At 49.0% G+C, this 22,200-nt stretch overlaps 1 protein-coding gene across 1 annotated transcript; it reads left to right on the forward strand.

Annotated features, from left to right (window-relative positions):
* The first annotated feature begins 442 nt into the window (after positions 1-442).
* Positions 443-22,162, forward strand: Dnase1l3 (deoxyribonuclease 1L3). The gene is made up of 8 exons (XM_004864239.4): positions 443-767; positions 7,244-7,332; positions 11,349-11,438; positions 11,975-12,087; positions 14,296-14,408; positions 17,352-17,509; positions 20,293-20,389; positions 20,860-22,162. The coding sequence occupies exons 1-8, from the start codon at positions 627-629 to the stop codon at positions 20,971-20,973; spliced, it is 915 nt and encodes a 304-aa protein (XP_004864296.1). The 5' UTR covers positions 443-626; the 3' UTR covers positions 20,974-22,162.
* The last annotated feature ends 38 nt before the right edge of the window (positions 22,163-22,200 follow it).

Here is a 22,200-nt window from a genome sequence, read left to right on the forward strand (position 1 = left end):
CGTTGCCCCCCTGCGCCCCAACACACTGCTGGTGTTTGGTGTGTTAAATTATGAACAGTAAAACTGCCTAGGAAACCATGTAACTCAAACTAAACTTGAACTTAATTTGCACCCGTTAGGGTGGTTAGAGGATGACTGCTAGGGTGTGCCCAGGGACAGCTGGCCACAAAATCCCAGCGATTTAGGGAAACCTGGCAGGATTTTCCACTGACCCCCAAGCCTCATGATCCCCCCCACAGAAGGCTCCACCACCCCTGGTGCCTCCTGGGTAGAGACACTCTCCTCCATCAAATGTCAGGAGAAGGCCGGCGTGTGCAACCACGGGAGAGATGGCCAGAGGTCAGAGCTGGGGACCTGAGCGACCTTTCGAGGATGGTGCCTAAATTAAGCATGCTAGCTTCCCTCCCGGGTGACAAAAACAGGGCTCCTAAAAGGCAAGCCCAGTATCTTCATTTCCTTAGGGATTGAAACCCATGATCTGCAGTTCCTCAGAGAAGTGAAAGTAGCAAGAGGAATCCAGTAATTCCTGTTATCTGCGAGCTTTATAAGTCAGCCAGGCGGGAGGTGGCAGGAGCCTGCACTTCAGTGCCACCTCTCACCTCGCCCAGAGCCTCAGGAGCACCAGGATGTCCCTGAGGCTGTCCTTCCTGCTGCTTCTGCTCCTCACCCTCCACGGTACCCTGGCCCTGAAACTCTGCTCCTTCAATGTGAGGTCCTTTGGGGAAAGCAAGAAGGAAAACCAAAACGCCATGGATGTCATTGTGAAGGTGAGCCCCGTTCGTACAGGAGGGACGCTGGACCCCCTCCTGCCCTCTCCCCTGACTCCACACTTTGGAAGACTCGGGAGGAATTTAACTAGTTTGCCTCCAGGTAAGGATGGAAGCCACAGTGATGAGAACAACAGCTACAATACCCACTTCACTGCCCGGGTGGGTGCCTGGCACCTCTGTCTTCCTCATGACAGTGCCTCCTTCAGGTGTGCTGTGAGGGCCACCTACGCACAGTTGTCAGGCAAGGTCCTCACATGGTACCTGGCTCATAGGAAATTCCAGGTAACACCGGCTGGCTGGTTTTTATGAGCACTTATTGAATGCCCGTGTCAGGCACTGTAAATACATGGCTTTATTTCATCATCATTGTGAGCACTATTAATCCCCACGCAGGGACGAGGAGCAGGGGGAAGTGCAGTTCCGCTGTGGAGCTGGTGGGTGGTCGGGAGCTGGGATGCAGCCCAGCGGAGTCTTCCTGACTGGCAATGAAGCGCTTCTCTTTCTCCCTGCCTCCCCTCTCCTTTCCTCCCCCTTCCTCCCTCCCTCCCTCCCTCGCACCCCGTCCCCTGTCCCCTTCTCTGTCACTGATCTCCTCCTCACTCGCAGCTCTGTTCTCTCAGCACAGACAGTACTGTTCTGGGCCAAGCTGACGATGTCTGGGGAAGCTGCTCACGTTTCTCTGGAGTCCGCTGACTCTGTCCTATAGGTTGATTTATTTTTGATGCTGGGAAATAACCTTTCCCAGGACTCTAGTGGGTGGTTATTACCTTAGAAGACTCCAGAAGTGTGGCGGGAATGCCAAGAGCCCTGGGTTCAGATCCCACCCATGGGCTGCCAGAGCTCAAGGATCCCTTTACCTCCCTGAGGACCCAGACCTCCCTGTAAGATGTGGCCGCACCTGGCACAGGTGAGCAAGGCCCAGCAGAGCCTGTCCCAGGACAGGGGTGGTGCCTGAGTTATCGGCAGGTAGAGGCGATTCCAGGAGGACTGGTCTTCTGCCTGAGCTGGTCTTCCACCCTGGGCGGCCTCCCTTGTGGATGGGACCCGAGGGCATCCAAATGTCGTTTACCCAGGGAAGCCATGCCAAGCCTGTGGGTGCTGTCACGCTGTGGCCCAGCGGAGAATCCTGAGATGCGAGGACACTGTTTCCCTGGTTCTTCTCAAGTGGCCAAGTGAAGCCAGAGCCTACCAAGTTCCCAGCGCTTTCTCACACGCCACCAGTCTTAGAGGCTATCTGTGGATCTGTGCTGGCTCCCTTCCTGCACACAGCATCTCCCCGAGCTGCCCTGCCCCACCACGTGTGTCTAAAGTCTTTGTCAAGGCCACCTCACCTCCCCATCACCACAAACATCCTGCCAACAGAGCACTGCCAGAGTCACTTAATAGGCAGTGACCGTTAACTCTGAGTGCCAGGTGTTCAAAATAGTGTTTCCAGGACCCACTGATTGAGTACCAACCAGGTGCTCAGGCCAGGACTCTTACATTCTCATTTACTATTACAACATAGGTGGAATTTCCCCTACTTTATAACTGAGAAAACTGAGGCTCAGAGGGCATAGTGACTTCTCCAGGTTTCCATAGTTGGTAAGAGAAAGAGTCAGGATTAAACCCAACCATATAACTGCCCGTGTGAGCTGGGATACCACTTCTGCTCTTCCATACTGAATTTATCGCTTTGAGATCAACTCAACACATCACATCAAGGTCATTCTGAACCTCACTGGGGAGGCTGGAGAGAGAGGAAGGGTGCCTTCTGCATCTGGGTTTGCCCTCCCCTGCCCTAGACGGTGGTTCCGATATCCAGCCCTGCCTGGGTAGGCCTCATTCTGTCTGTGTTCTTCAGTTTGTGTCCTTATAAGCAGAGCTTATTCAACCAACAGCTGCTCGCTAAGGGAGACCATGCACCAGGTGCCCCCCGGGGAAGGGGATGGGTGGAGGATGTGGGAGACCCCAGAGCTTCCAGCACAGCATTTCTGGAGCACTTACCCTGGACTGGGCCTTTAACAGAGTTCAGCCTCATGACCACTCTTCTATGAGGCAGTGGGACCCCAGAGAGGTGAGGCAAGTCGCCCAAGGCTGTGACGCCCATCTTCCCTAGTGTGCGATGCTGCCCCCTAGCTGGGGCATGGAATAGGGTTCATGAGCCACACATGGCCCAAGATACTTCTAGGCTGCTCCAGACTGTCCCTTCCCCTCTCCCCAGCCCACCTCGTGACGGATGCCGCCGGGCCGGCGGGGAGCCCTTTACACTAGCCTCTCCCACCTCCCTGTGAACTGCCGGAAGTTCGGCTTTCACAGGGACCTCAGTGTTTTGGGGCTGGGCTCTGGGTCAGCCACCCAGGGGCCTCATCCTCAGAGTTTTCTCCTGAGGAGACTGAGCCAGGACTTCTGGCCTGAATTTAGAGCAAGGGAGGTGTGTCGAGATTCCATTTGAAAACCGAATATTTAATGGCAATGAGAGAAACATACAGCATAATGTTAAGCAAGACTAAAACTATATGATAAATGTCGCCACTGTGTACTGAGCCCCTCTTCTGTGCAGTGGACTCATTTGAGCATTTTACACCCACCATGTCTTCTAATTCCTGTTATGATCCCATGGGGCCATAGAATTGCTCTTATTTTTCCCAGGTTACAGATAAGGGATCTAGGTGTTTCTTATGTGGCCTTCTCAAAGTCACACAGGTGGTCACATGGGGTCAAGATGTGAATGAACCCTAAGGCTATTTGACCTGAAGTCCATAGTTGGAACCAATGGGCTAGTCATTATGATGCCGGCTTTCTACGTAAGTACAGAAATCATATGGGAAGAGGTCTGAATGATGGGGTTATAGGTCGTGTGATACTTTTATAGTCTTTTCTGTCTTTTCTGAGTTTTCCAGATTCTCTACAATAGGCAACATTATTTTTTTTTTCTTTTCTTTCTCTTTTTTTTTGGAGTACCGGGCACCAAAATCAGGAGCTTGAGCTTTTGAGGCAGGCACCACGCCACTGAGCTAAATCCTCAGCCCAATAAGCAACATTATTTTTGCAATTAGAAAATTATAACAAGGGCTGGGGATTTAGCTCAGTGGCGAGGCACCTGCCTCAAAAGCTCAAGGTCCATGGGGCCAGGGATTTAGTTCAGTGGTTCTGCCACTTGCCTCTCAAGCAAAAGGACCCGAGTTCAATCCCTGGTACCAAAAAAAAAGCTCAAGGTCCTGAGTTCAATCCCTGGTACCAGAAAAGAAAAAAAAAATTGTAACAAAAACATATTTGTGGTGCTGGGAATTGAACCCAGGGCCTTACAAAGGCTAAATACGCTCTCTACCAGTGAGCTACACCCAACAAAAGTATTTTTAAAAGAAATGAATAGGAGAATTATTCCCTTTTTTCTTACAATGCCATAGGAAGAGTTAAAAAACAGGAAGATATTGCGCTTTGTGAATTTTGGCTCAGCTGGTTCCAAATGGTCTTTCTCTTCTGCTGGCTTCCTTTCTTCCACTCATCCCAGGAGCTCTGACAGAAGCTAGGGTTAAAGTTATGAGTCAAATCAGGCCTCGAGTGGGATCTGGCACACAGCGGCCTCTGACGAAATGTTGTTGGATGGATGAGCTAACGGATGATCACGTGGGTGGAGGGATAGTTTGATGGGCGGGAGGAGGCCAACTGGGTGCCCTCAGGAGAACTCAACAGTGGGATCTTGGGCCATCGGTCACTGCAGAGTAGATTCTTGTCTACAGGAAACATTCCCCAAAATATCAAGGAAGTGGAAGCAGGAGATGGGGTTCAGAAGTGCTTGCTAGGCGAGGAACAGGCTCATAAACAGGAAATCTGAGGACTGAACGTTCTCAGGATTGGAGTCTGACCTTGTGCTCCACATTTGCTCCGTAACAACGGGTCCCGCAAAAAAAGGGACGTTGGCCCTTGAGGAGGAGCAATCCCAAGGCTTTGCTGATCTCCTTGGGTGTTGAGGGCAGTGGTGCAGAGGGGCATAGAGCAGATGTCCCGTAACCATGTATCTCCTTGGTGTTCAGATTGCTAAAGCCAGTGAGACGCAGAGTAACCAGGGAGACAGCGAGGATACTAAGAGGTCCACACCTCAGGGAGCTGATGACAATCCGTGAGCCGGGATAAGTTGACTTTCTAGAAGTCCTCACTGGGTGCTAGGCCCTGTAGTCAGCACATTACATATGAAGACTCATTTAACTCATGCCAAGCAAGTTAGAAATGTGCCCATCATTTCCTAATAAATTCTGGCATCATCTCCATAATTCCTTCCAGGCAATTTCTTTTTTAAAGTTACACTTTCAAAAAAATTATACTTCAGGGCCAGGGATGTAGCTCACTGATTCTGCCACCTGTCTCAGAGGCACAAGGTCCTGAGTTTGCTCCCCGGTACAAAAAAAAAAAAATTATACTTCAATTTTTTAAGTATAAAGATACAAATTTAATGTATAATTATAAAATAATTTTATGAGATAAAAAATCATTATGGACTGTTTTTAAAATGTGAAAACATATAAGGAAGGAAAATAAGAATAGCTATTGGAACTGGGCAATTTTCTTAGGGAAATTTTTCTACTCCAAAATAAATATATAAGTCTGTATTTTTACAGCATGGTTACCTCCTTATTCCCCAGTTTTGTGTTCTGCTTTTATACTAGAAATATTTCCCGTGGTGGTACTATTATTCTAAAACATGACTTTTAATGCTACCTAGTGCCTAGTCCTTGCTTTGCAGCCCACAAACTTGAATGCTTTCCTGCATGGGGATACCCAGATTGTTTCCATTATTTTTCTTGCAATGCATCTTCCTGTTTGACCTGTACAAGTAATAACCATAATCAGTGCCCGCTGCATGGCTGGCACTGTTCGGTGCACCCACTTCATCTCCTGGCAACCCTTCAAGGGCTGGATCGCTACCAGGCCAACTTAAAGGTGATGACACTGAGGTGTAGAGAAGTGGTGGATGTTTCCTTAAATGGAAGGTGTTCTGCAAAATGGGAAAACTGATGAAGAGTGTATATATCTCAAGCTCCATTCCATAAGGGTCCTCCTGTCAACAATGACTATGTCAGCAAGCTGGCTGGACTGGGACGCTCCTTGGCGAGGCCAGCCTGGCTGATGCATGGATTTCATGCATGCCAGTGGACAGACCTCCAGCTGGGCCAGTTGCTTACAGCTGAGCCGCTGTGACAGGGGCACCTGGACAAGTGGGTGCTGGGGTCTCTCCCCACACCATCTGGAGGTGGAACTGGAGCACAAGCTTTGGAAGTAGAGGGCAGTGGCATAGTCCTCCTGCTCTGTGTCTTTGTCAGCCATGCATGAAGACAAAATTAACCTAGGGGAAGCTTTCTCCTTGACCAACAAATCCCATGGCTCGGGGTCACCAGGCTCCCATATCCAGAAGGGCCTGGTGGTCACCCAGGGACATGAGCTTGGTCTGCATCATGGCCACCCCGAAGGAGTCTCTCTTTTGTTCCTGTCTTGTTAAACTTCTGATCTCTCAGCACAAATGCTGCCTCCACTTGGGAGCCTTCCCTGACCCTCTGGGCAGAAGCAATTAATTATTTCCCAACTCTTCCATGGCTTGTGACTTTTTTTTAGCAGGAGTTTCATTTGCCTCACACTGTAGCTAGTAATTTTTATTTGCCTCGCTTGCTAGAGTCTGAGTTTTTGAGAGCAGGGACTGTGTTTTAACAGTTTAGCATGGTGGCCTTTGTAGTCACAGACCTGAGTTCAAACCCTGGCTCTCTGATTGATCTTTGTTGTGTGACTTTAAGGCAGTCACTCAACCACTCTGAGTTTGGTTTCCACCTAGGTTCAACAGGCTAATAATTATAGTCATGGAATAGGATTGTTGTGAAGCTCAGACTAAATTGACATAAATATTAGCTCTTATAATTATTATCATTATAATTATACCTTTTCATTTCTGCAGTATCCAGCTTGGGACTTTTACTTATTGATGACTTAGTAAATATTTATGACCACGACTGTAATTATGGAAGCAAAGCCATGACATAGGATGCACAGGGCATCGTGATCATGGACTTTGGACCTGGATCGCTTTGGTTCAAAATCTGCCTTGGCCATTTTCTAGCTGACTCATAGTGTAATTTTCTTGACTCTCTCTGAGCCTGTCTCCTCATCTTTAAAATGGAAATAAAAATTAATTAACTAATCAATTAATCAATTGCTGGGCATGGTGGCATATGCCCGTAGTCCAAGCTACTCCAGAGGCTGAGGCAGGAGAATTGCTTGAACCTGAGAGTTCAACACCAACCTGGGCACCATAGTGAGATCCCACCTCAAACACAGCAATAAAATGGATGTAACAGAAGTGGCTACCTTCTGGAGGCCTTCATTTAGTTCAGGGAAGAAAGTATTTCAACAAGCACCAATACAATACTCAAAACTCAGTAAGGGCCAGTGTCAGGTAGTCGAATTTACAGTAAATGGCCTCAGACCCCTGGGAATTCTCTCTACAGATCATCAAGCGCTGCGACCTCATCCTGCTGATGGAAATCAAGGACAGCTACAACAGGATCTGCCCCATGCTGATGGAGAAGCTGAACGGGTAAAGCGGGGGGGGGGGGGGGGGGGGGGGCTGGGCCTTCTGAAAGCTCAAGGTCAAGTGCAAGGGAACTGAAACTAGCAGGAGAGCCAGCAAAGTATGCTGACCACCATGCCCCAGGGCCAGTGCTGACCAGGCCCCGCCCTCACTCACCATGGTCCTGGGAACTTTGAGCTGGCTGGTTTTAATGAGATAAAGTAAAAATAGGGGAAACAAGTGAGGAGTTGGGATTGAGAGAGAAATGAAAGCAGCAGACAAGAGGCTGAGCTAAGAAGTCCTGTTATAAAGAAAAAAATGAGCCGGGGCTTTAGCTCAGTGGTGCCACCGCCTGCCTTGCAAACACAAGGTCCCAAGTTCAATCTCTACTACCAAAAAAAAAAAAAAGAATGAATGTCAACAATAGAAAAAGAGTCAATAAAATTATGACAGGCTCACAAGCTGGAATATTATTCAGCTGTTAAAAACCCTGTCTGCTGCAGAATAAGTTACAGTTCTGAACCTGCTATTTTCAATACACTGTGGCCATCTTTCCATGCTAGAATATTTAGCTGTAAGTAGAGCAGCCCGTTATGTTACCTTTTAAACAAATCAAGGTGGATTTGTGTTTGAGCACAGAAGAAAGACTGACAAGATGGGCCCAATCTGGTAATAGTGGTTATTTCTGGGGTGTGGCTGAAGAGTCATTGAGGAGCAAGTCAGCGAAAGAATGAAGGACATTTGTTTTTTATTTTAATAGTTCTATATGATTTGAATATTTTACAACCAATCCATTTTGATTTTATAATTTAAAAATAACAAACCCAAAAAGTCATATCCTTGAGTTGTTTTAGATGACACTGGATGTTTGTGACTTACGTTCCTTCTGATAATTAGTGAACCCACACTGTTAGTCAGCTCTCCATCACTGTGACAAAAGACCCAAGATTAACAATGTATACGGAGGAAAGGTTTATCTGGGCTTATAGTTTTGGAGGGTACAGCCTGTGGGTAGGAGGCCATGTTGCTTTGGAGCCTGAGCTGGGGCAGAACATCATGGTAGGGGCATTAGCGGGGCCTCATGGTGGCTGGGAAGCAAAGAGAAAGAGAGAAGGGAGCAGCTGCCAATACTCCCTTCAAGGCAGGACCCCCGACCTAAATCCCTCCCACTAGGCCCCACCTCCAATGGCGCCACTTCCCAGTGACCCAGCCTTCAACACCCAGCCTTCGGGAGACACCTCTCCCAGCCACAGCACCCCCAACTCAAGTCGCCCTAGAGTGAGCTAAAACCACATGCGATGCGTCCTTCCCTGAGTAGGAATATCTGTGGGAGGGAAACTGGTGCTTTGTCTTTTTGTTTTGTTTTTGTGGTACTGGGGATTGAACTCAAGCCTTCTTACCGTAGCTCTTTTTTATGTCGAGACAAGGTCTTGCTAAGTTGCCCAGGCGGGCTAGAACTTGCAGTCCTCCTGCCTCAGGCTCACAGAGCACTGGGTGAGAATTACAATTTTTGAACAAGCTTCCCTGGTGACTCTGATGTGCCTTTTCTTTCTTTCTTTCTTTCTTTCTTTCTTTCTTTCTTTCTTTCTTTCTTTTCTTTTCTTTTCTTTCTGCCTTCCTTCCTTCCTTCCTTCCTATTTTGTGTGGTGCTGGTGATTAAACACAGCCTTATGCATGTTAAGGAAGTACTCTACCACTAAGCTACACCCCCAACCTGATACGTCTTACATTTTAAAAACCTCTAATATAAGGGGTTTTTGTAGATAATTATAAGATTAAGCAACAACCATAATACACAATATGAACCATGTTCACTTAATTATGTTTTAAAAAATGTAAGAGTCAAGGAAAATAATGCACTAATGTTGGCCGGGACTGCCTTGGAGTACAAATTTACAAAGAATGTAAGAGTAATTTGTTTTTCTGTACTTTGCAATGAGAATGTTACATCCCATATTTTTCTTATGAAATATCTCAAACATACTAAAAAGTGCAGAGATATTCTAATCAACAGCTGTGCATCCACCACCCGGCTTTTACAAACAGTGACATCTGGCCATTACGAGGCTCTGACAGGCAGGAAAACTCATGTTGTTTCTTAGCAATGAAAGGTCAATTGGGACGCATGAGCCCGGGGAGGGTGCTAGGAATCCTCCCCTGCACACACAGGGCCTCCTGGGCCTGTCTCGCCCTCCCCTGGGCTGGCTCGGCTGGGTGTATGGCTGTTAGCCCCAGCCTGGCTTGTTCCCGGATCTGATCTTTGAAAGATGGAGAGGCAGGGAGTGTAGCTTTGGGATTAGGAGCCTGTGCTCAGCTACGATCACCTGACCTTGGACAACTTACTGAACTTCTGTGCTTTGTTTTCCCCATGTGTACCTGGGGCTGATATGGAAACTATCTTCCCGGGATGCCATGATAACTAAATTAACTCCTGCGCTTAAGTAGCTGGACAGTGCCTGCTGTGTAGCTATGGTCAGTAAGTGCTGCTGACGTCTATGACTGCTACAAGGAAGGAATCACAGTGGCAGGTGATGGCCCAGGGGCCGTGTGCAACTCTATCACTGGCTCCGGCATCCCTGGCTTGGCATCCTGCTGATCAGGTTCTAGGGGCCGTGTCATTACTCCCCACAAAGCCTGGAGGGGTGGGTACTGTCCTGCTTCCCTTACAACCACAGGAGGTTAGACGTCGGAGAGCCCAGCTTCCTGCAGGGAAAGCCAGTAGATGCTATAGGCCTCTCCTGGGCTCCCCGGGGCTGTCTTTGGCTTAGGGCATGTATTTGAAGTCTCAGGAATTTCTATAGTCTAAATTACCCTCTAAATACCCACTCTGCCCTTATCTAATGACCCTGAAACTCTGCGACAGCTTTAGCCATGCCGTGGGTAGGTGGAGTAAAACTGTGTCAGGCTCGGGCTGTGCCTGGAGTGGAGTGATCAGCATTGGCAAATGGACAGAGTCAAGATAGCATGGGGTAGGGCCGGGGATTTAGCTCCGTGGTTCCACCGCCTACCTCGCAAGTGCAAGGACCCAAGTTCGATGCCTGGTACCAACAAAACAAAACAAAACAAAACGAAAAGATAGCATGGGGTAGGTGAGGGGTCAGGCAGGGATTTGCCATCATCAGCCTGGGACTTGGGAGAAAGTGCCTGGGAGTTTCAGAGGCAAACATTTCTGCCTTTGATGAATGCTCAGGAGCTGCGCATGGACAGGGGCCTGATGAAATCAGCTCCACCAGAAAGGAGGAGCCACAGCTCAATGGGCCCAAAGCAGGATTTCTGATTCTGCCTAAATAGTCCATGGGCTCAGTGGTTCCCGTAGGTGCAGGCCAAAGCTTGTGGGTTTGGGGATGACTCGGATCTGGGTTCAATCCCAGCTTTGTCCTTTTAAACTATGAAAGGAGGTAACAATAGTACCTTCCTTTTTAGGACAAGAAATAAGGGTTAGGGATGCAGTTTAGTGGTAGAATGCTTGCCTAGCAAATGTGAGGCCCTGGGTTCAATCCCCAGCAATGAAAAAAAAAAAAAGCCAGGTATGGTGGGGCACACCTGTAATCCCAGCACTCTGAGAGTCTGAGGCAGGAGGATCACAAATTCATGCATAGCCTAAGCAACTTAGTGGCTCCCTGTTTCAAAATAAAAAAGATTAGGGGTATAGCTCAGTGTGAAGGGCCTAAATTCAATACTCAGAACTGAGAGAGGGACAGGGAGGGAAGAAGAAGAAAAGGAGGAGGAAGAGAAGAGAGGGAAAGAGGGAGGAAGAAAGGAAGGAAGGAAGGCTATAAGGATCTGGCAGATGTTTCTCATCAAACTCAAAAGTTGTGCAGTAGCTCATTCTTGTAATCTCAAGTGATCCTCCGAGTTCTAGGCCAGCTACATAGTGAGGACTACATAGTAAGACTCTGTCTCAAAAAATAATAATAAATTATGAATAGTAGCCCTTCCACTTGATGTCATTAGTAATATGGAGACAGATTAGAGAACGGGCTACATGCAGCAGGGAGATGTTTGTTCTTTAAGATGCAATGTGAAATCTTCTTGTTTTCTAGAAATTCAAGGAGAGGAACAACATACAACTATGTGATTAGCTCTCGGCTTGGACGAAACACATATAAAGAACAGTATGCCTTTCTCTACAAGTAAGTATATTCTCTGCTCTTCGAAACATGGTCCACTTAAGGATGCGACCATGAATTGAATCAAAGTGTATATGTTCTTCAAAACCAGATTTTTCTCTCTAACCAGTTGTCGGGATCCAGCAAAATAATTGCTGCTGAAACTCGGGCCGATGCAAATCATGAAATCTTGAGACTGGGAAGCATGAACAGCTTCCTAACCCTTTGCTGGTTGTTGGGGTGGAGGGATGCCAAGGTCAGGCCTTCTGTACTCTTCACGGTCAAGCCTGGCCCTGACTTGTCCTGCACAACCCACTCCTGAGCTCTGTAATCTCATTGCCTTGGTACTAGTGACTTACGAATAAGTCTGAACAGTTACCTTCGGGTGCCCCAAATGAGTACCGCTCAGATCCTTGGTCCAGAGGACCTGAGACAGAGCTGCCTCAGTCTTGTCCTCGGGAAAAGATCTTTCTACTCGCTGTGGAAGCTAACAAAGCTATGGGAACCCACTCTATTTCTTCAAAGAAGTAAGAAGGGCTTCTTCCCTTTTTCTCTTCTAGGGAAAAGCTGGTGACAGTGAAGGAAAACTACCTCTACCATGACTTCCAGGATGGAGACACAGATGTGTTTTCCAGGGAGCCCTATGTGGTCTGGTTCCAGTCACCCCACACTGGTGAGAACCACCAGCTCCCCTTGTCTGTGGCCTCCCTAGGGGCCCACGAGTAGGCGATCGATGTGGGTGAGCAGCGCCCCTGGAGGTTAAGGAAGACGCTGGGCTCCGAAGAGCAAGTGCTGCTCCTGACCTTTGATAGGGGACCGTGCAATGCAGCTGGATGGCCCCAGGCTCACTTCTCAGCCTGCCCAGACACCCAACAACCCAGCAACCCACCTCTGGGATCAGGGTAACTCCACTCTTTTTGGAGGGTTTAGGCTCATGGAAATGATTTACTGTAAGCACTTGATCCCTATCCAGTTCCTTAACTTTTGAAAGATTCAAGTGAAGACCACCAATCGTGATGGGCAGCAAGGGTCTTGCTGTAGATACCAGCAGTCTCCTCCACAGAGGAGGAGAAGGAAACCCAAGCCATCCACACCCTACATTAATCCTTCACCAAGCGCTGGCACCTTGTAGTCCTTGCAACACACTTTGAGGCAGAGGCCAGGATTATCCTCTCTTTACATTTGAGGAAACTGAGGTTCAGAAAGGTGCAGTCACTTGTCCAAGTCACCCAGGTAATGAAATGGATAAGCCAGGATCATAACCTAAGGCGCCATCTCAACCACCACCTACACCCGAGGGAAAGTCAAGAGGTAAATGTGGTTTGCAGATTGCAGCCACATGGAATCCAAAATGATTTTTCTCAGTGCCTACTATTTTCCAGGCTCTTTTGAGGGCACCGAGAGGACAGATGAGGCTCCTAACCTGGTGAAGTTATACTGGAGTAGAGCAGACAGACAATGGCTAGATCAATCCCTGCTGGGCGGGTGTGGAGCTCAGCGGTAGAGCACATACTTAGCATGCACCAGGGCCTAGGTTCAATCCCCAGCACCAAATAAACACATGAGTATATGCAAGGTTACAAGTGTGTACACCTGTCTCTATTCTATCCAGTAGTACCTTGGTTCATGAATTTAATTCTTTCCACGATTCTGGTCACAGACCAAATTGGATGAGAACCGAATCAAATTCAATGGTTAGGTTCAATGTTGATCTTATGAGGAAATTTGATTTGGTTCTCATCCAGTTCGGTTTTCGACCAGAATTGTGGAGAGAATTAAGTTTGTGAGTCAAGGTAGCACCGAACCAGCCTAAGCTTCCGGAATTATAAATTCCTGCCCATAGTTAATTAGCTCAGGGGGAAGAGCATTGCAAGAGGAGTTGGAGGGGGGAGAAAAGCCCTTCAGAGAGTATGAGCAATAATCCTCTTTGTCATGCACATCCGTGACGTTATTCTGGCCAAGAAGAGTGGTCCTGCCCCCAAATAATTATTCCTTCTCAAAGAGAGTGGCAAGCCTTTGTGAATTCCTAAACAAACCTGTTTGTTCTGAGCTCCTGGCCTTCCCGTCACTGCCCCTCCCCTCTCCCCTGGGATAGCACTGCCCGTTTGGAGCTTTCCCTCCTCTACCAAGAAACCTCCCATATTCCCTTGACCAGAGATTACGTTCGCTGTTTTATTCACCCATTGATCCATGTGTTCAGTCAACAAACCCTTTTGAGCACCTGCAGTGTGCATTGACCCAGGTGCACTATTTCATTAAAAGACACTAATAAGAAAGTGAAAACACAAGTGGAAAAAGATATTTGCAACTTATACTAACAAAGGGCTCATGTCAAGAATCTATAAAGAATCCCAGCACTCTGGGAGGCTGGGACAGGAGATGCACAAATTCGAGCCCCATGCAATGTATAGGGCACTATGCTAGGTTCTGGAGCCAGGACGGTGAGGGGTCACTGAGATCAAGGTCCAGTAGACCACACGCAGAAGCAAAGGAAGTGACCGGAGCACGCAGGAAGCACCAGTGGCGTGCACTGAACAGCGGAGCCAGGGGTTCACCTTGGGTGGGGTGACCAGGGGTGGCCCCTTGGAGGTGGCATGGCCTGTGACCTAAGGAAGCCGCCATACAGGGCTGGGAAGGGGATGCAGGGCAGCGAGGAGAGGGCGCAGAAACTCAGAGGGTGGGGGTATGCGGGGGGGTGGGCAAGCTGCAGAGTGAGGCTGAGGCAGGAGGAGGAGAGCGGATAGGTTAGAGCCTGAGCCAGTTGGACGGGCGGCCCGAGGGACATGGCTGGTACTTCCGTGCAGGAGAGCTCACTTCCTCACGCGGCCCCGGCGGGAGCCCGACAGGAGTGTGTGACTTCTGACGCTTCCGTGTTCCTCAGCCGTCAAGGACTTCGTGATCGTCCCCCTGCACACCACGCCCGAGACCTCCGTGAGAGAGATCGACGAGCTGGCGGATGTCTACACGGACGTGCGGCGCCGGTGGAAGGCAGAGGTGAGTCCTGTGCTTGTCACTGAGCGGAGGCAGAAGCTGGTCCCTGACCCCAAGTGGAAGACGAGGAGCAGGACACATGCACCGCCACCGCCCGGGCCTCGCCTGGCGCTCTCTCAGCCTCCTCAGCCCTCTTGCTGACTGCCTGGGCCCGTCCGTGTGGGTCTGGGGAGCCCTACTCTGCAGCACTTAGGACGATGCCAGCACCTCAGAGTGACTGGCGGTCATGGCGAGTATATTTCAGCCCTCTGAGAATCCCACAAGGTAAGCACCTTGCAACTGAGAAGAGCGAGGCACAGAGAGGTCAGGAGTGTTTCAGGGCAAGTGACAGGCTCGCAAACTGGCTCGTGAAAAGGAGGACCAACTGATGCCTGCCACCCCGGCCGCCTGGGCTCCTCATCTGGAAGGCAGGGCGCTAGCACCTGTGGCCACCAGGTCTGTGAAAGCCCTCGGCACAGCACACCCGGAGGGCTGGGGTGGGGGGCACTTCCTTTGGAATGTGACTCCTGGATCCCCGAATCCTCCTCAGTAAAGGGTGAACTCTTGTCCCATAGTTGGGGCAAGAGAAGGACTTGTTCATTCATTCCAAAAAGTATGAAATCATTCACTCATTCAAGAATGCACTGGGCTGGGGATTTAGCTCAGTGGTTCCACCGCCTCCCTCACAAGCGAAAGGACCCGAGTTCGATCCCTGGTACCAAAAAAAAAAAAAACAGATATGAAGGGCCGGGGATTTAGCTCAGTGGTTCTGGCACTTGCCTCAAAGCACAAGTTCCCAAGTTCAATCCCCGGTACCAAAAAAAAAAAAAAAAAGAATGCACTGAGCTTCTATTGGGCATCAGTCCCTGGGGAGGTGCCAGTGACCCAACGGTGAGCAGAGGGGAAATTCTTGTGATGAGGGATCTCTAGACTTGGGTTCCATTCTTGACTTCACTGCTTGAACCACCCAGTTGCGTGGCCTAGAGGAGGTAATGCCCAGTTAATGGTTAATGGTGCTTTCTACCTTCTAGTGTTTACTGTTGTGAGATGCAGTTTACACTCTATCAACCCTGTCCTGTGCTGACCTGGCCCTTAGTGGTTGCTCAGCATATCAGGCTATCTTAATGGAAGCTGGATGGTCACCCAGGGCAGACATCCTGGCTCAACTGTCCCCATCAATCCCAGAGAAAGCCGTGAACACTCAGGTCAGGATGACATGTTCTTGAAGAACATTCTGGAGCCAGCAACCACCCCCAAACAATAGCACAAACAAGGAAATCTGACACTTCCTCTGCTTTGGGAATGTTACATTCTGTTCCAGGAGCCCTGCAGGGAAAAATACATCCAAAATAGCAAATTTCTGTTGGTGGTCTGGGGTGGGGATAGACATGTACCCTATGGCCCCTGCCCTTACCGCTCCACCCACTGCCCCCAAGGACTCTGTTCCCACAGTTTCCAACCTCAAAACAATAGGAGCGGGAGACTGGTGCCAAAGCTGTCAGGACCCCACCCAAGTACATTTTTCCTGCTTGGAAACAAAGGTGTTGATTCATCCATATGTTTTGAGGCAGAGACAAAAAATGTGAGGGAATGTCTTGGCTGGATTCTTGTATTCCCACCTCCTCCTGCATGCTGGATTATAACGATGTGGTGACTAAGAACCTCGAAGAGTAAGAACACACTTATTTTACCCAGCGTGATTAGGAAGGGTTCCAGGCCAGGCTGGTGGGGCAGGCCTGCCATTGCAGCTCTCTGGGAGGCTGAGGCAGGACGAGTGAGAGTTCAGGCCTAGCCTGGGCAATTTAGCAACTTAGTGAGACCCTGTCTCAGAATAAGACATAAAAACGGGCAGGGGGTGTAGCTCAGTGTGAAGGCCCTGGGTTCAATCTCTAGCACAAAAACAAACAAATAAACAAACACCCTAACCAAACAAACAAAAAATGCTTTGTATTCACCTGCCAGAGAGTCTTCAAAGCTTGCATTCGGTTGTAAACTGTGGCCTCTTCTTGTAAAATTAATAAAATTAAGACAGACTCTAGTAGTTTGCCGGGGCTGCCATAGCAGCAAAGTGCCAAAGACTGGCTGGATTCAATGATACAAAGGTTTCTCGAAGTTTTGTGGGCCAGAAGTCCAAGATCAAAGTGTGTGAGCAGGGGGTTCCTCCTGGGCTTCCTCTCTCACTGGCTGGCAGCCGGTCACAGTCCCGCTCCCCCCCCCCCTTCTCTTTTTTCTTTTTTGAGACAGGGTCTTGAGGTCTTGCTGTGTAGCCCAGGGTGGCCTTAACATGTTCCTAGCAGCTTGTATCACCCAGTGTGACGGTCCCATGCTACCCAAAGGGACAGTCATGCATGTACCACTGGTGGTTCAAGCTGGCAGGAAGGTTACACATTCAAATCAGAGTTGCCCGGCAGCAAGACACACGAATCAGGAGCCTATCATGAATGTGTTAAACTCACTACCCTCCTGCCTCAGCTTCCTGAGTGGTGGGACCACCGGAGAACACCACTACACCCAGCTAGATGGTCATTTTCTTATTATATCCTCACTGTGATAATCTTTTTGTGCCTCTGTGTCCTAAACTCCCTTTTCTTTTTCCTTTTTTTGCTGTGGTGCTGGGGATAGAACCCGGGCCTGGTGTGTGCTTTGTCACTGAGAGCATCTGTTGCCTCTCCTGTTTTTATAAGGACCCCTGTCCTTATAAAAAGGACAGTTGGATTAGAGTCCACCCACCTGACGTCACTTTATCTTAATTTCCTTCTTCAAGACCCTATCTTCAAATACAGTCAAATTCTACGGTACAGGACTGGAGGCCAGGACCTCAACATATAAATTTGGGAGTGGGCACCATTCTGATAATAAAAGGCCCTTTTGTTTCCTGGGTGTGGGAGATGGAGACATTGCTGAGGTCCTGAGAGGAAACACTGTACTCCACCCCCCCAGGTGACAGTCCCCAAACATGTCTTTCAGAATTTCATTTTCATGGGTGACTTCAATGCCGGCTGCAGCTACGTCCCCAAGAAGGCCTGGAAGAACATTCGCTTGAGGTCCGACCCCAAGTTCATATGGCTGATTGCAGACAATGAGGACACCACAGTCAAGAAGAGTACCAGCTGTGCCTACGACAGGTAGGCGGCCTCTGCAGGCCTGCCGCAAACAGGGTCCTGGGGCGGGTGACGCTGGGCCGACTTGGAGGGCAGAGTCAGCTGCCTTTCAAGAGCCTGCATCAGGAACCTCCCAGTGTGGAACTGCCTGACCCTAGGTGGCAGCCCTGGGCACCAGAGCTTAGCAGTGGCGGGCACTGGCTCTGATGTCAAACAGGCCTAGATTCGAGTCCTGACTCTGCCACTTACTATGTCTCTGAACGAGAGACATATGCTCTCTGTGATCTCATTTTCTCGCTCCAAACTGGAAACTATACTACAGCCTCACTCTCAGAGATGTGACAAGGATTAAATGAGGTAATATATATGTTACGTGAGGTAACCTATAGAAAGCTGCTAGCACAATGAGTGTTTGGCAAGTGCTCAGTACATTCAGGGGCTGTTTCCTCTTCTCTCACAAGGACGTACCATTCCCATCACAGGGCATTCGATTACTGTCAGGGGTTTGCTGTTATAAACACTGTTGAAATGACCATCCGCTATGTGTATTTTGGGAAAATATTTATTATTTCCTCAGGGTACAACCAGAAAAATGAGAGCAGTAAATGCCAGGTTATTTACACTTTTAAAACTTCTACTACCCATTCCTAAATTCAAACCGTACATTTAAATAATAGCCTCTCCTTGTACTTTTAAAGTCTCATTAGGGGTTTCCAAACACTTTCGCTTTTGCTCCTTCAATCAGGAAGGAAGAGGTAAAAGTCAGCAGGACAGAGACCACAGTCAGAGAAACCCCTGGGAGCGAGTCCCTGGGTGGCCGCAGCTCAGAGCTCAGCCTGCTGTTGCAGAGAACAGCTGGCCTCCTTGCTGCTCCTCTGGCTTTCATTTCCATCCCCTGGCCTCCTTTGTTCCCCTCGGGACTTTCATAGCTGGAGTTTCCTCTGCAGATGTCATTGCTGTAGCTCTTGAAAGTGGAAGCCCAGGGTAGGAAGTTCGGGGAGGCCGAGCACCAGGCTTCCCCTCAGCCCCACTCTGAAGAGCCTCCAGTCACGCTAGCAACACCACTTGACCCTGGCACTTTCCCATTCTGGCATCTTGGGCAGGTAAAGTCCCCCTCCAGCCCCCTGTTCTCCCTGCAAACGAAGTGGGCCGGTGGAAAGGTGCCAGTGGCAAAACAGGTTAGGAACACATTTCTCTGGTTCTGTAGCCTTTGTATGCCACAGGATGGTGGGATTACACGAGACTTTCTAAAGAGTAGTTTCCTATGTTAATGCTCTAAATTTTCTGCATCCCACAACAACATGTATAGTTCCATGTATAATTACAAATGATGTTTTGAAAATGGACCTATACAAGATGGTCTCAATTCCAGTCCTTGTTCTGTGACCAGGTATTTGTTGAACATTTTCTTATGCCAAGCACTGGTGGACATGAACTTGACCCTGGCTTGTGCCCTGGCTCAGCCTGGAAAAATGTAACCTGAGAGCAGACCTATGCTTATAAAGTGGAAGAAGTCAGAAACTGAGCACCTTTAAATACATTGCTCTTTGCTCTCTGATTCCTTTTTTTTTTTTTTTGGCACTGAGGATCGAACTCAGGCCCTTGTGCTTGCACAGCAGGCATCAAAACCACTGAGCTAAATCCCCGGCCCCTAGCTCTCTGATTCTTAAAAAATGGCTTTCACAAGTTTCCAGCTTCATGTAAAGAGCTTACACTTGGGCTGAGTTTAAAAGGAACTGGGGTGTGGCTCAGTGGTACAGGCCTTGCTTAGCATGCTTGAGGCCCTAGGTTCAGCCCTCAGCACTGCAAAACAAAACAGCAACAACCACAAAGAAGCCATGTGGTGGTGTTAGCAAACTCAGAGTCAGCAAAACTCAGGACAGAGGCACAGAAAGGCAGTGTGCCCCCCCCTTGCATTCCTCAGACGCGTAGCCGGGACCACAAGGGGCCCACCTGGTTGATCCCTGAGGTACATTAGAGCCCGTTTCCAAAACTCAACAGGCTGCCGCTACCCAGGTGACGACATCACCACAAAGCATCTGTATGATGGTTTTCCTCTCTCTCTTTTTAAAAATCCACTAATTTCTCACTGAAGTAAATTAACTGTTAAAGGATGATACTACAGAAAAAAAAAAAGATGATACTAGAGGATGAAAACAGCATGACAGCCAGGGATGGCAGTGCACACTGCAGTCCCAGCACTCTGGGAGGCCAAGGCAGCAGGGGCACAAATTTCAGGCCAGGCTGGAGCATAGCCAGACCCTGTCTTGAAAAACCAAGCAAAACAAATAACTGTCATTTACCATACATGAAAGAAATTAAAAAGAAGCCCAGTGAAAACTGTCCAATTCGTCCTTATTTCTCTTGCCTGCTGGATGCATGGGGGGTGGAAGCTTGCTCTGTCTTTGTCAAAACGGGGGCTTAGGGAGGTACGAAAGATAAACACAGCATCTATCCGAGAATGTCCCATCATCTGTCAGGAAAGGGAGAAGCGTCCGAAGGGCAGCAACACTCCACTATGCATGTCGTTACTGCTCGATGTGGGGCTATGTGTCAGCTAACAGCTGCTCTCACGCCTCCGGGACACCTGCCCATGCTGTGCCACTGTCCTGTGCCCACGGGGCCATGGCAGGCACTGACACTCCTTGCGATTGTAAGAACTGTCCTCTGGGCTCTCCATGCAGAGCCGGGTGTGGACTTGGAGCCCATGTGAAGGGCTGGGTCTCCCCGTCACTTCCAGACATCAAACACAGGGGCCTTGGTTTGATTTCACAAATCAACAACTGTCTTTCCTCCCCTTGCTGCAGGATCGTACTTAGAGGACAAGAGATTGTCAGCTCTGTGGTTCCCAAGTCAAATGGTGTCTTTGACTTCCAGAAAGCTTACCAGCTGTCTGAAGAGGAGGTAAGGCTGCCATCTTGTCTTTCTGTGCCACCATCTTGGGAAGCTGAACTGCTGTACCCTCTGAGGTCACCACTGAAGACCTCACATTGGAGCACTGAACCTTGAGTCTCAGTAACTATAAACTGTGATCCTGACAAAATTTCTTTTTTTCTTTTCTTTTTTTTTTAGACAGTGTCTCACTATGTAGTCTAGGCTACCCTTAAACTTGCTATATGTAGCACAGGCTGGTCTCAAACCCACAATTCTCCTGCCTCAACCTCCAAAATGCTAGGATTACAGGGGTATACCATGACACTCGGCACCTGCCAAAATATCTGACCTAGTGGGCCCAAGAATGATGCCCCCCAGTCCTGCTGAGTGACCTGAGGCATTTCATCTTCCCTCCCTGGTCCTGAATTTGCTCGTCACTAAAATGATGGCACATCCCAGACATCTCCTAAACCCAGATTTACCTACCCTTCTCCTCACAGGCTCTGGAGGTCAGCGACCACTTTCCAGTTGAATTTAAACTACAGTCTGCAAGGGCCTTCAACACCAACAAAAAATCTGCTCTGAAGAAGAAAAAAAAAGCCAGTCGCTCCTAGACACGTGGATGCCATTTTACTAACCATCTCCTGCTGCTACCTAAAATGGCTCTAACAGGTAGGGCGCCTTGTACTCTCAGGAAAGAAAACTGGTCCAGCTGCTTTTATTTTCCACTGGAGTTAATGTTAGCTGCTTTAGCCAAACTGGAAGGAGAGTCTTCTGCACATAGCCCTTCCGGGCTGCTACCTGTGAACTGCCCGAAAGGAAACCTTGGCTTTCGAAGTCCAAAAGAGAAGGCTTTTGCGCCAGGAGCTGGAGCACCTGTCCACTGGCCTTCGTCCCCTACCAACCCTGTCACAGAAGAAACTGCAGGAGCTGGACAAATGTCAGCCTTCAGTCCTCACCAGATCTCACTCCCAGGAAACGAGCAGAAACACCAGGGCCTGACTGCCCCTTGTGTGGACAATTCACTGTTTTAACTTTGCCTCCTCTTCTGAGGCCAGGCCACCATCAGAAGAAGGCTCACACCAAAGAAGGATGAAGGGAAGGCCACTCCTGCTGGCCTGCCTGCCCCAAGTTGTCCTCCTCCAGCCAGTCAGCCCAGCAACCTGCAGTGTTGTCCTGTGACGCCCTGTTCTGGCCACTCCCACTTCACTGCCTGGATCCCTCAGGACTCTTCACCATGAATGTCTCCGTTGTCTGGCAGCTCACCTTGTCCTTGCAACCAGGACCCACCTCTCCCTGCCCCTCCTGCGTCCTCCCTCCCTTGGGGCCTTGGCTCCACCCCATTCTCTACTCTGTACCAGAGCCTGGACTAAGGGCCCCGTGTCCCAGTTTCTATGCCTGTGTTGCAGCACTGACCACATTGAATTTGTCACAGGGCTGGTATTAGAGGTCCTTGAAGGTTCTGATGTGACAAAGGCTCCACTGGCTGGCTGAGACTGAAGGATTTTGTTATTTTTCTGCCATTTCTATGCATCCAGCAACACAGCACCATTTTGCCTACAAACACTGTGCCCATTTTTACATGTTTTGCTGTTTTCCCTGATAGTGCTTCTCTGCCCAAGCAGTACATGAGCATGGCTTAAATGTACACACCATACTGAAGAAGCAGCAGCAAAAAAGAATGCCACACCCTGACCCATCCTCAAGTTTCCTGTCCCAGAAAGAGCCCCTCTACCAGAGAAAGCCTGTGCATAAATGAGCACCATAGGTAACCTTGAGAAATACAAAGCGAGGCATACCATGTGCATGATTCTGCTTCTTGCTATTTTTCCCTTAATACC

This window comes from Heterocephalus glaber, unplaced genomic scaffold (genome assembly GCF_053883595.1).
Source record: "Heterocephalus glaber isolate CG9 unplaced genomic scaffold, H.glaber_assembly_v1.0 deba00001472, whole genome shotgun sequence".
NCBI lineage: Eukaryota > Metazoa > Chordata > Mammalia > Rodentia > Bathyergidae > Heterocephalus > Heterocephalus glaber.